Here is a 13676-nt window from a genome sequence, read left to right on the forward strand (position 1 = left end):
CAGCATTAAAAAGAAATGCGCTATCAAGCCATGAAAAGACACAGAGGAACCTTACTTAAATGCACATTACCCACTAAAAGAAGCCAATCTAAAAAGGTCACATAGTGTATGATTCCAACTATATGACATTTCAGAAAAGGCAAAACTATGGAAACAGTTTAAAAATACAAAAACATAACAAAACAAAACAAACAACAAACAAACAAACAAAAAACTCAGTGGTTGCCTGTGGTTAGGAAAGAGAGGGGTTTGTATGTGGAGCACAGAGGATTTGGAGGGCAGTGAAACAATTCTGTGTGGTACGATAATGGTGGATACATGTCATTATATATTTGTCCAAACCCATGGAATGCACAAAACCAACAGTGAACACCGATGTGAAGCGTGGACTTTGCATGATAATGACGTGTCAGTATAGATTCATTGATTGTAGGAGGAGGTATTCCAGTCTGGTGCAGGATGTTGGTAGTGGGAGAGGCTGTGTCTGTTTTGGGCAAGGGGTTTATGGGATGGCTCTGTACTTTCTGCTCAATTTTGCTCTGAACTTAAAAAGTGCTCTAAAAATAAAGCCCATTTAAGAAAAAGGAATCCAATTTGTCAATCTCTACATTTTAATTGGTGAATTCAATTTGTATTCAATACCATTGTCGATATGGTTGGATTTAAAACTATCATGCTATTTGTTTTCTACTTGCTCATCTGTTGTCTTATTTTGTTTTCCCTTTTAGGACTTATTTTAAAGTATTTCATGATAATACCATTTATCTTCCAAATAGGCTTATTGGCCATAATTTTTTGGATAGGTTTTACATTTGATGCTTCTTTTAACTTACGACAGTCTACCTTCAAGTAATATTGTACTACTTCACATGTAGAATTAGAACCCACCAACAGTATACTTATATTCCCACTAGGCCCTGTGCTATTATTGTCCAAGAAATTAATTCCACAGAATTTATACTCCACAATGCATTGCTATGAATTTCTGTTTACGCTCTCAATTAATTTATAAAGAAAGTTCCAAAAATAAAAAAAAAAGATTATTTTATCGCTATCATCATATTTAACATCTCCAGTATTGTTTATTCATTTGTGTAGAATACATTTATATTTACTGTCATTTTTCTCATGCCTGAAAGACATCCTTTACTATTTCTTGTAGTGCATATCCAATGATGATGAATTATTTCAACACTGGTATGTATGAAAAGAACTTTTAATTCAACTTCACTTTAAAAAGATATTCGTTGAATATAAAAATTCTGAGTTGGCAGTTATTAATTATTTCACTATTAGCAGGATGATATGCCACCATCTTATAACTTGCATTGTTTCTGATGAGAAGTTCCCTGTAATTCTTACCTTTGGTGTTGAATGGTTGTATATTTTTTCCAGTTTTCCACTTCTTTAGGAGTCAGGGTAAAGCCCTGGGGGAGCAGATTGGAAAGAAAAATGTCATGAATACACGCCATACGATATCTGTGCAGAGTCACTTAGGTAGATCTTAGATGCATGTGTAGCAAGGAAACACATCTTAAAACCCTATGGCTCAGTGAAAAAAATTCAAATTTAAGAAAAAATTCAAATTTAAGAAATACATCATGGAGGCATGATGGTTTAACAGGAACCCGATTTACTCTCCCACCTGAATAGCTGCAAACCAAAAAAATTCTAAAGCTTTTACGTCATGGCACCACAGGCAACAGCAGACAGCGATCCCTGAGAGAAAGGAAACTAATATGGTGAGCTCTCAGATTGCCCAACTCCCCCAATTTCTTGCCTGGATGGAGTTTACAGGCTGCAGCCCAGGGAGACTGAACACAAACAGAGCCCAGTGGAGAGCCTGAGTAAAGGAGACAGAGTTGAGAGTTCTGAGAGGCCAACGTGACTAGAATTTGCTGGAAATAAGGGAGGGGAGAGCCACACAGAGAGATAGTTCTGGAGAGCTGCAGAGGCTTCCCATCAGGGTGCAGTGTATGAGCAAAGGGGAGTGGTGGTAGCTGACTTCCGTTTTCTGGAGTGAGTGTGGATAATGGTGCCATTTACTGAGATGGTGAAGATGGGAGTTTTAGAAACAAGAGAGATGAGGAGTGTGAGCCTTTGGGAGGGGTAGTATACCAAGTGACCAGTTCTAGACAGACTCACTGTGAGGAGCCCTTGAGACATCCAAATGGAGATGTCACATAGGGGAATGAATATATGGGTTTGGATCTCAAAGGCGAGGTTCAAAATGGAGCTGTAGATTTTGGAGTTACTAGGATGTTAGCATAGATATATAGTTATATAGCTTATATAGAGAGAGGCTGATACAAAAACGAATGTGACAAAAGCTCGCACCATAAGAAAAAAAGTCGTAGCTATCTATGGGGATGGACGTTAAGTAGACTTATTGTGGTGATCATTTCACAATACATAAAAATATTGAATCACTACGTTGCACACCTGAAACTAACATAAAGTCATATGCCAATTATAGCTCAATTTCAGAAAGGAGAAAGAAAGCAAAAACAAGCAAACAAAATGAGTACGAGAGTCCACTATGGCTTTTGTAAAAAGCACAGGTTCAGTTTGAGATGGGAACACAGTATTTTCTATTAGCACTGAGCAGCTTGCCAAGGCTTTCATTTCTAGGGTCTGGTCACCTCCCACAGAAACGTGCTATACAGGAAGGGCTGAAGAGACACAGGCTGCTGAAGGGGGAGGTTGCTATGCAACAGCTGAGGAAAGTCATCCAGCCAGTCAGAATTGATACTGGTCACTGGAGAGTAAAAGCTGTGGTCCTAGCAATAGCTTCCATTCACACACAGGAGTCCCGGAGAGGCTGACATAAAAACAAATCTAAAAGTCCGCTATGGTTTTTGTAAAAAGCACAGGTTCGATTTGAGTTGGAAACATAGCATTGTCTGCCTCCAAAGCAGTTTCTCCAGTCATTCTGGAAGCACAGCAGCATGTGTTGGGTCGGGTAGGACCCCGGGATGTGCTTCCCGTGCTCTCCATGTTGCATATTGAGAAACCGGGCTCACAGATGTCCAGGGACCCGAGCAGGCTCACACAGCTAGTAGCAACAGACTGGCCCGGCACCCCATCCCTGGAATTCTGAAGACCAGCCCGGTTTCTTTCCACAAGACCACAGCGGCCCCAGGCCCCTGCCTTGCAAGGAACCCCGGGCAAACATTTACTCTGAGGCAGGGCTTGCCATGGCTCAGACACACAAAATGCCTGATTGTCCTGGTCGCTCCAGCGGGCACCAGGAAGGCCTCAAGGGCAGCGTGTTTGTGCCACTCACAGCGAAGAGGCCTGAGGTTAGGTCAGGGAGTGGACCCCAAGGAGCAATTCCCACACCTGGATGGACCCACGCGTGCAGTAGGTGAGAGCTGGAGACTGGGGGTCTCTACCTGTGTCCCGGATACAGAGCATGAGCTTGCATCTCAGAGAGCACAAACTTTGCTTGTTTGGGACAGGTGTTGGCAGGGCAGGAGAGCTGAGGGGTGGATCTGTCGCTCCAACTGAAGGGGGGGGGGGCGCACCTCAGTCCCCAGGCCAGCCCTACAGGGACATGGGGTCTGGAGTCAGGAAGACCCAGGCCCACATATTGCATTTTCTGTTACTGGCTCTGTGGCCTTGTCTAGTTCATGCGGTGTGACTGCGCTTCAGCTTTCTGATCTGTAAAATGGGGATGCTGACAGCCACCTCCCAGGGCTGCTGTGAGAGGAAGACAAGCCCCAGTACAGACAGCGCTGTGATGCACACGCTGCATACAGAGTAGCTGGGGAAGCAGATGTTCCCAGTGTGTCCGGGGGCCATAGAGATGGGTAGTGCTGGGCAACACAAAGGCAACTGGCATCCTCTGGCCATTTCCATTCCCCTCGTTACAGTTAGAGACACAGCTAGAGACCTTTGTGTTTGTGACCTAGGGGTCATGCTGGGGAGGCCAGACATAGTGTATTCCAGACCACACCAGAGGAGTTTAGCGGGAACGGGGAGGGCAGGGACGAGAAGCATTGTGCAGGAGTGCGGGCACCGAGGGTAGATGATTGGGTGGTCGAACTGCACCCAGAGCTGTGAGTGCGCGACCCTGCGGTCAGAGGAGGGGTGAGGGGTCTCGGGCGGGAAGGAGAAAACGCCCCCCACCCCGCCCACCACACTCTTGGAGTCGCATGCGCACTGGGAACCTGGTGGAGAGGGCTTTTGTTGGGAAAGCGGGCGGGCTGGAGGGGTCCGCGCATGCGCAGGCTGCCCAGACGCGAGGGGTGCGCGGAGAAAAGGGGCGGGGTGGTCGGAGCTGCTGTGCTGGCAGCAGTAGGCGAGGGCGCGGCTGCGGGGTTCCTGGTGCTGAGGACGGACGCCATTGGAGCCCCAGGGAAGGTAAGAATCCAGCCCCGGACTGGACCGGGAGAGGACGAGTGGAACCCGGCACGGTGCGCCCTCTCCGCCCCCAATAGCCGGATCTGAACAAAGCCCAGGCACTCAGAACCTGAGCCCGCTTAGACCCACGGTCTAGGTAGGACACTCCGCCCCCCCCTCCCCCCCACCTCCGCACCGACCTCTTCCAACAGGAGAGGAGAGTCTTCCAACAGGAGACCCAGGCTCTCTGATCCCCACTTACACTGGAGCCCACAATCCGAACCCCTTTAGCAGACCCGTGTGCACCCTGCTGAGCTATCTTAGAGCAGAGGCCCTACCCCCACCCCAACCACTCCTAGGTCACTCCAACCAAGCTGACCCCGTGAGCCCCTTCCTGGAGTTGCGATCCTGGGGTTTGAGACCTCCAGCGCTCTAATTCATGCCTCACCTAATCCGAGCCCCCACCCCCACCCTTCTTACCCCTAGCGCTCCTGTATGAGCCCAACCCAGACCTGAATCATCAGCTGAATGCCCCGCCTGGACCTAGCCAGAGGGTCTCTGGATTCAGTTTCCCATAGCTTTCCGGGGTCCCTGTAGTCTCAGCCCTCTCATGTCATCTGCTCTCCCCCTTCGTCGTTAAATCCAAGCCCTTTGTTTCTCCCTCTCTCAATGCATCCCCCTTTGGGACTCTTCAGACCCAAGCCCACCAGTCCACCCCCTATTCAAATCTAGAGGCTGGGACGGGGAGCGTGCCCCTCTTGAACTCCCCTTTAAGTGCAGGGAGACCATCGCTATCCCTCTCCTAATGCTGCGTCTCTGACAGAATCTAACCCAACAGACACCCCCTCCCTCCCTTCTCCCTCCTACCCCTCCCCGCTCTGTCTGCCTTGTACTGCCTAGTAACCTGATGATTGCAGCCTCCCTCCTCCTGAGGGATCCCACCTCCCACTGGATCCCGCCCCTTCCCCCTTGAAAAAGCCTCACCCTCCCTCCCTGGCTAAGCTCTCTTCTTCTTGGGACCACCCTCCCCCCCCCCCCCCAGCATGGCTGAGGGAAGCTACCGCATGGAATCAGAAACCTACAACGTTGAAGACATGGATGAGGGTAGCGATGAAGTTGGGGAGGAAGAGATGGTTGAAGGAAATGACTATGAAGAATTTGGTGCTTTTGGAGGCTATGGCACCCTCACCAGCTTTGACATCCGTATCCTCAGAGCCTTTGGGAGCTTGGGTCCAGGCCTTCGCATCTTATCGGTGAGGCTCCTTGTTGGCCACCTGCTGGCCCTGGGCCTTCTCCCTTGTGAAGCTGCTTTGTGGGGGGGGGGGGGTCGTGAATGGGAGGGTTGAATGGGGAAGGACTGCCCAGCTTCCCGAGCATTCCCTCTCCTGCTCAGAGAAAGGGGGTTTGGGAAGTCCGGAGGTGGGGGGCAGACGGGGGGGTGGGGGTTGGGAGCTGGCTGCAGGGAGGAGGCTGGGTGGGAAGCATGATGTGAGCTTGTAGAACTGTCTGCTTTCCCCTACCCTTCTGTCTGGCCTTGCAGAATGAGCCCTGGGAACTGGAAAACCCTATGCTAGCTAGGACTCTGATGGAGGCATTTCAGCTGGATCCAGAAACACTTGCCAATGAGGCTGCTGCCCATGCTGTCAACGTAGCCCGCGCAGCCGCCTCCAATCGTGCTGCTAGGGCCGCTGCTGCTGCTGCCCGTGCCACCTACAATCAGGTGGTCACTAACCGCCCAGTGGCCACAGACCAGGCTTCAGGAGAAGATACCCAGCCCATGACCTATGCGGCCCAGGCTCAGGCAGCCACCCCTGAGACCACCCTTGCTGCTCCACACATCTCCCAGATGCTAGTCACCAGTGAGATGGCCACCCCAGGGGCTCCAGCAAAGTCCACACAGCCCCAGACAGGCTCCCAGGCCCAGGAGGCTGCTACTGAGGGTCCTAGTGCTGCCTGTGGTTTCTCTCAGGCTCCGTGTGCCAGTGAGATGGATGCCACCCGGCCCAAGACAGCCTTCCTGGGTCAGAACGATCTCTTTGATTTCACCCAGCCGGCAGGTGTCAGTGGCATGGCCTTCTCCCGCTCCAAGAGGCCCGCCCCGGCCCAAGAGGCTGCCACAGAGGGCCCCAGTGCTGCTTCCGGGGTGCTCCAGGCAGCACCTGCCAGGGAGGGGGCAGCCACCCGGCCCAAGACGACCAAATCTGGAAAGGCTCTCGCCAAGACCCGGTGGGTGGAGCCTCAGAATGCTGTGACAGCAGCTGCTGCCAAGACCAAGATGGCCACGAGCATCCCTGAGCCTGAGGGTGCAGCTGCCCCTGCCCAGCACAGTGCTGAGCCCTGGGTCAGGATGGGAGGCAAGAGGACCAAGAAGGTGAGACCTCCCTGCTGTCTGCACCCCCCACTTGCTCCCCTCCTTTCTCTGCTCTATCCTCTCCTCTCCCCTCCCCTGCTCTTTTCTGTCAGCTTGTGCACGTTGGTCCAACACAAGTTTGCTAGCATGTTTTGACCCCACGAAGTCTCTGCCCTCAGGCCTGACGGGAGAAGAGGTTGGCTCGGTGCCGGGCACGTAGTAAGCACTCAGCACATGTCATCCACTGTTTGTACTACCCTCATTTCCAAGTATCTCCTCTGGTTAAGACGTGTGCTGGGCACTTTTGCACGGTGAGTCTGGTAGCCCTGGGTCTCTTCTCTCTCTAATGCTACAGTCCAAGCACCTGGATGATGAATATGAGAGCAGCGAGGAGGAGAGAGAGCCTCCTGCGGTCCCACCGACCTGGAGACCATCGCAGCCTCCGATGACAGTGCGGGCTCATATGGTTCCCCGGCCACCGATGGCCCTGAGGTCCCAGGTACCCTCAAGACATGTCCTGTGCTTGCCACCCCGCAACGTGACCCTTCTGCAAGAGAGGGTAAGAAATCTGCCTTTTCCCCGTCTTCCTCCTCTCCTCTCCTATGGGCCAGTTCTTGGAGGTCAGCCATGCCTTGATCTCCCCGTGTGCTCCTCCTCCTCCAGGCAAATAAACTGGTGAAATATCTGATGATTAAGGACTACAAGAAGATTCCCATCAAGCGCTCAGGTGGGCAACCTGTGCCCCCTCCCTGAGCTCTGCCCTTCCCCTGTCCCCATCCCTACCCTGCGGGGCCTCGCATCACATGTCCCCACCCAGTGTGCCCAGCTGATCGCTCCCATTTGCACAGTACGGGGGTCCCAACTGTGCTCCCCTCAGTGAGGCTGACTGAGGGGGTGCAGCTCTTTGGCCCCTGCTCAGCCCTGGTGCTCTCTCCACCTCTCATCTCCCGCAGACATGATGAAGGATGTCATCCGAGAATACGACGAACATTTCCCTGAGATCATTGAACGAGCAACGTACACTCTGGAAAAGGTGGGCAAAGGGACAGGGGCAGCTCCCTGTAGTACAAGAGCTGCAGGCAGGCCTTGCACCCTGCAGCCCCTTGAGGCCCACCTCCGGCACTACCTGCTCTGGAAGCCCTCCCTAGCTTCTCCACCTGGGAGTGTCCACCTTATGCTTCCATCCCCCGCGGGGTCCTCTCCCTCATGCTCTTTTGAGTGTCTCTTGTCCCCTGAAGTGGGTCCTGTTGCTTTGGCCGGTGTCAGAGCTCCCACAGGGCAGTTCCTCTTCGGCCTCTCTTCTTCAGTCTTCCACGTGACTTTGGGGTCCCGGCTGAGAGAGAGTTCTGACGGGAAATGAAAGGACTGCCTGCGGGACAGGCAGCGTGGGTTTCTCATGTCCTGTTCTGGTTTCTCCCCCACGTAGAAGTTTGGGATCCACCTGAAGGAAATTGACAAGGAAGAACACCTGTACATTCTCGTGTGCACACGTGATTCCTCAGCTCGTCTCCTGGGAAAGTAAGAAAGGGCGGGCAGGAGGATTGTGGGCTCCTCGCTGGTGCCTCTCCCTTTCCTCTCGGAGAAACGGGAAAACAAGGCTTTGGTGCCTGGCACAGCTCCTACCCACAGTTAGTGGTGCCCAGTGATTAGGGGATGAAAGGGCAGGAGCCTGGGGTCAAGCCTTGGCTGCTCTCACGGCTTCACCCCCACCCCAGCCACCTCCTCACCCCATCTTCTGGGAAAGCAGGCTCCTTGTTGCCTGTCCCTTCCTGCTATGTGCCTGGCCTGGGCTTGGCAGAGTGGTCCGGGGAGAAGGAAGCTTCCCGTCCAGTCTAACTCCCGGTGCTCGAAGGGCGGGGAAGGTCTGGATATGCCTCCTGTGGACACACTGTTGCCAAGCATTTGCTCCCTGCCCTGACCCCGTTGTGGACACGACTCTGGGAGGGGCTCTTCGCATCTACGTTCGATGCGTGAAGCGATTCAGTCTCAGACAGAGGAAAAGATGGTCTGGGTCAGAGAACAAGCCATGCGCAGAGTGGGAAGAACCGCTCTGTAGCCCAGCCATCTGGGAAAGGCTAGTCAGGTGAACCGACCCTAGTCCCTCGGGCAGATGCCTGCCGGATAGAATACGTCTTTCTCCACCTTTAGGACCAAGGACACCCCCAGGCTGAGCCTCCTGTTGGTGATTCTGGGAGTCATTTTCATGAATGGCAACCGTGCCAGCGAGGGTGAGTGGCTGGACCTGCCGCCGGGGGGGTGGGGGTGGGGGGGTGGGTTGCCCAGAGTCTCAGCTTTGTGTGTGAAATTCTTGTATCTCATCTCCCCTCACAGCTGTCCTCTGGGAGGCACTACGCAAGATGGGACTGCGCCCTGGGTATGGTTGGGCTCTCGACTCCCACCCCTCAGTGTTGTCCTTGGGCACCAGTGGCACCAGGGTTGCAGTAGCCTGGTGGCCTGGTGCCAGGGGAGTGGACGTCCTGGACTGGGTAGAGGCAAAGGGTCTCATCACGGTGCATGGGGAAATGGTCCTGAACTCTCAGCCCCTCGCTGCTCCATGTCCCCTCTCTGTCCCCAGATGAGACGTAAGAGAAACCATCAGATTTAGGGATTCCACCAAACCCTTGCCTAGGGTATCCTTGACATCCTTGACGTGCGGCCCCTGGTGCCACCCCAGGCCTCCATGGGGATGCCCCACAGGCTGGGCAGCTCTCAATCCTGCCAGGGAGTGCTCCCGCCCACGTGTCCCTCACTGCCACTGTTCTTGTTATGGATTCCTTTCCTTGCCCTCAGGGTGAGGCACCCATTCCTTGGCGATCTGAGGAAGCTCATTACAGAGGACTTTGTGAAGCAGAAGTAAGTATTGGCCAGGTTAACTTTGTCTCACGCTTGTGCATTCCTCGTGTGCCGATCTGGCCGAGCAGCCATTCTCCATCCCATATCTTAGCACCAGAGGGATAGGTGTCCCTGGTGTGAGTGTGGGTGGCGTCTGGAGTGTTGGCGAGGAGTAGAGATCCAGCTTGGTCTTGGGGAAAGGGAGTACAAGCTGACAGAGAACACGGTGCAGGGTGTGTTACAACCCCCATGCCCTTTGGCACCTGCCCCATAGGCTGTAGTAGAATTTCCCTTGCTTTCCATCCCGGGAACAGGGGACTCAGAGGGTGGAAGTCTGAGCGTGGCCCCCACAGGTAAGCGCCCCATTTGGCCCTAGAGCCCAGCCCTCCTGGCTTTCTGGTTAGGGCCCACCCAATCCTTGGTCCTCGGAGAACACGCGCGCACCCACACAGGCACACGGACACGCGCACGCACACACCGTCGGGGATATGGGCGGAGTGTGCTGCTCTTCTTCCCTTTAGAGTCGTTCTCTGCAGTGGGCCGTCCCGGGGTTCCTCCAGGCCATGGACGACACCCTGCACTGGGGTGAGCTCAGAGCAGGGCGCCTGATGAAATGGCTCCTCTGTTTACAACACACCCAACGGGACTCTGGGTGCATTGTGACAAGGGGCACAAACTTGTGGCCTTCCTATGAACAGATACCCTACACGTGTCCCACCCTGCACCTCCACGTGGCTTCTGGGCAGGACTGGCGGCCTAAGGCTTTGTAGGCCTCAATCGTGGAGGCAGAAACCCTACGAGTGAGCGTGGGAGTGAGGCATGGGCTGGAGGTCAGGACCATCCTCCCCCAGGAGCTGAGCTGCAGCATCAGGGCCGGAAAGGGGCCACCTGGGAGCCACTGGTGCAACAACAGGTCTGCCTGGCTGGAAGCAAACGTTTCTCTTCCTCTTGCCCTGAGGTACCTGGAATACAAGAAGGTCCCCAATAGCAGCCCACCCGAGTATGAGTTCCTCTGGGGCCTGCGAGCCCGCCACGAGACCAGCAAGATGAGGGTGCTGCGATTCATTGCCCAGGTAACAGAGAGCCTCTGTTTGGGGCCAGGCGATGGGGTCTGGGTCTGGTCCTTGCCGTACCTTCTTTGTTTCTTGGTCACGGCCTCCTCCCACTGTCTGTCCAGTGAGGATACTGACAGGTTCCTAAGTAGGTCACTGACACAAGTTCACAGACTTAGTAAGCAGGAGGGATGGGGTGAAGCCCCTGGACTGGCCTGGAATAACGGGAGAGTCAGACTCCAGCGGTCTTTATTTGTGTAATGATTATGCACAGCTCCCAGGAGGGTGTATGGCAGGAAGCAGGTGCTCAGTGGAGGTGGGCTAGCTGTTTGGATGGTTGCTGTCACTCTACTGCAGAATCAGAACCGAGACCCCCGGGAGTGGAAGGCTCATTTCCTGGAGGCTGTGGATGATGCATTCAAGACGATGGATGTGGATATGGCTGAGGAGCATGCCAGGGCCCAGATGAGGGCCCAGATGAATATCGGGGACGAAGCTCTGATTGGACGGTGGAGCTGGGATGACATACAGGTGGAGCTCCTGACCTGGGATGAGGACGGAGATTTTGGCGATGCCTGGGCCAGGATTCCCTTCGCTTTCTGGGCCAGATACCATCAGTACATTCTGAATAGCAACCGTGCCAACAGGAGAGCCACTTGGAGGGCTGGTGTCAGCAGTGGCACCAACGGTGGGGCCAGCACCAGCATTCTCGATGGGCCCAGCACCAGCTCCACCATCCGGACCAGAAATGCTGCCAGAACGAGTGCCAACTTCTTCTCCTGGATCCAGTAAGGTTTTCAGTCGCTAAATGAAACTCTGCAGGAGGGCGTGGGAGGGGGCTGTGAGAAGTCGGGGGAGGGCCTGGGAGCAGTGGGGGAACCGAGAGAGTGTGAAAGACATTTGTTCTGTCCTTGCGTCCCTCCCCGTTTCACATATATTTGTATTTCTGCGTCAGCTTTTGTGTCTTGCTTTGCAGGCAGCGCTGATGGACTGCGGCCGTCACGCACCAGGCCAGAGTGCCTCCTCAGATCCCTCCCTCACACAGCACTCTAGGCAGCTTCTCCCTGCCCATCTGAGATGGCATGCCAGATGAAGCTCTCTCTGCCCTTCCTGCTTTGGTTGTGTGCTGTTGTTGTGCGCTTCTGTCGTGTTTTCATGTTTTTGGTATCGGTGTTACATTAAAGTTGCAAAATTACTTGGGAAGTTTCTTCCTTTACCTGCGCACGTGGTGCTCTGAGGAGCACGTGGTCGGGTGCTCTGAGATGGCCACGCCCTGCCTCTGCATGGAAGGCAATAGGTGTGGGTACAGTGCTGGGAGATGCGGAGGTGCCCCCTGAGTGCCTAGACCGTGAGTTTCGAGAGGCTCCAGTCCACAGAGTTTACATGATTTCCCACGTGGTACAACCCCAGTTAGATGCCAGTGGTGGGGGAGGTGGCGGGAAAAAGGGTGGAGTGGAAGGCTGTGGGTTGGTGCCACGGTCCCTCCCACCACACAACAAGGTCCACAGACATTCACCAATCCCCACGTCCTCCACCCCATCTTTGGAGGTGCCATCCTCCACACAACCTCAGCACCTCATCCCTCCCTCAGATGGAGTCTTCAGGGCAAGGAGATAGGCCTCAGCAACATTCTCCGCCCTCCAGCAGGTGGAAGGAGGAGCCATTGTTCCCGACAGAGTAGGTTTAATGAAAGTAGAGCTCACCAGCCCATTGCCTGTGACCATGACCTGAGGCCTGTTGGTGGGCTCTGGAGCTCTTCTTCACTGGAAACAGGGCTCTCCCAGTGAAGCCAAAGCAAGGCCTAAGCCCTGGTGTCTTGAAGGGCTGAGTGATCCCTGCGGGAGTGGGGTGGGGACTGCAGTTCCTCCCGTGGACCAAGGTGAGACACCTGGGAGGGCTCAGTGGCAGGCGGGACAGTGGAACTTTCTCAGGCCCCTCAGTGACGCCCTCAGTTGAGGGGACGAGGTCCCAGGTTCAGAAGAGGGAGAGAGTAGTACTAAGGACCCCTGCACCCCATTGCCTCTTTTCCCTGAGAAGAGGTTCCCCTCTCTCACCCACACTAGGCTCCTGACCCAGATCCAGGCACCTAATTGCACAGGCCCAGTGGAGAATGAAAACGTGGGTCTCCCTGTGAAAAAATGATGAAGAATTCCAAGAGGGTGACAGCAGAGCATGGAACCAGGTGTGCAACGCCTGCGAGCACGGGGTCCCATGGGGCTGTGTAGGTCACACCCCCAGGAAGCTGGCTGTGTAAGGTCTCCTCCCCTAAAGTCAGGCTTCAGGTGGGTTTCTGCCTTGTTGGCCACTGCTGTGCTGTCTTCCTGGCTGCTGGGTCTGGGCTCGGCAACACGGACGCTGTGATTCTGACAGAGATGGATTCCCCTTCACTTTAGCTTTACTGGTGCCTGGCCTGGGATGTGAGAGGGATGGATGATGCCTGGGCCCCAGCCCTGGGGTGGTGGATGACCCAAGACTCTTCTGGCACCCTCACCCTGGAAACCTCCCAGGATCCTGCTGTGCACACAGCAGGATGTGCCTTTTCCTGAATGAGGGTGCAGACACTCACCAAAAGCCACAGGTGTGGGTTTGAGCACTGCGTGCAGAGGACACCTGAGATAAGGCACCTCGTCTGGAAAGGAGGAGAAAGTATGTGGCAATTTATGACAGCTACAATGCGATACCAGTATCATTTGGAAATACATTCAACAAAGTTTAACACCTATTCAGATTAAAAGTTATCTGGAAACTGGGAATAGGAAAAACTTCTTAAATCTGATAAAGGTCATCTGAAACATACTTCATCATTAAAATCTGAAAGCTTTCCCTCTCAGGTCTCTTACCACTCCTAGCCCTGATTGGCAGTCTTACTTAGTGCATTAAGGCAGGATTTGCAAAAAAATTGAAAAGGCATGCAAGGTGGAAAGAAAGAAGTAAAATTGTCTTTATTCATAACTGAGAAGATCACATACATAGAAAGTTCCACAAGTCCTTTAAAAAATTACTAGAACTCCTGCTAGTGAGATAAGCAAGGTGGCAGGATATGAGGTCCATACCCAAAAATCAATTATAGTTATCTATCCTAGAAACAAAAAAATTGG

General features: G+C 53.6%; 1 protein-coding gene and 1 non-coding gene across 4 annotated transcripts; both read left to right on the top strand.

Moving 5' to 3' along the window:
• Positions 1-4210: 4210 nt before the first annotated feature.
• Positions 4211-11773, top strand: LOC128313757 (melanoma-associated antigen D4). Of its 3 annotated transcripts, none has more exons than XM_053213932.1 (13): positions 4211-4365; positions 5387-5597; positions 5885-6715; positions 7050-7253; positions 7358-7421; positions 7648-7727; positions 8121-8212; positions 8843-8922; positions 9026-9068; positions 9485-9547; positions 10485-10599; positions 10936-11366; positions 11555-11773. In XM_053213932.1, exons 2-13 carry the CDS (start codon positions 5388-5390, stop codon positions 11562-11564), a joined length of 2223 nt encoding a protein of 740 aa, XP_053069907.1. In that variant the 5' UTR covers positions 4211-4365; position 5387; the 3' UTR covers positions 11565-11773. The 3 variants fall into 3 exon arrangements, with proteins under 3 accessions (XP_053069907.1, XP_053069909.1, XP_053069908.1); XM_053213933.1 differs by lacking the exon at positions 4211-4365 and adding an exon at positions 4370-4501; XM_053213934.1 differs by lacking the exon at positions 11555-11773 and having other exon boundaries at positions 10936-11370.
• LOC128313759 (small nucleolar RNA SNORA11) lies at positions 10109-10237 on the top strand. The gene has a single exon (XR_008294808.1). It is a non-coding gene; the product is annotated as a small nucleolar RNA SNORA11 (small nucleolar RNA).
• Positions 11774-13676: the final 1903 nt, after the last annotated feature.

Source organism: Acinonyx jubatus, unplaced genomic scaffold (assembly GCF_027475565.1).
Source record: "Acinonyx jubatus isolate Ajub_Pintada_27869175 unplaced genomic scaffold, VMU_Ajub_asm_v1.0 scaffold_24, whole genome shotgun sequence".
NCBI lineage: Eukaryota > Metazoa > Chordata > Mammalia > Carnivora > Felidae > Acinonyx > Acinonyx jubatus.

Coding starts and splice junctions, on each gene's coding strand:
- LOC128313757 (XM_053213932.1), top strand. CDS start 5,388: ATGGCTGAGGGAAGCTACCGCATGGAATCAGAAACCTACAACGTTGAA. Junction 7,254..7,357: donor TGACCCTTCTGCAAGAGAGG/GTAAGAAATCTG, acceptor CTCCTCCTCCAG/GCAAATAAACTGGTGAAATA. Junction 8,213..8,842: donor TCAGCTCGTCTCCTGGGAAA/GTAAGAAAGGGC, acceptor CTCCACCTTTAG/GACCAAGGACACCCCCAGGC.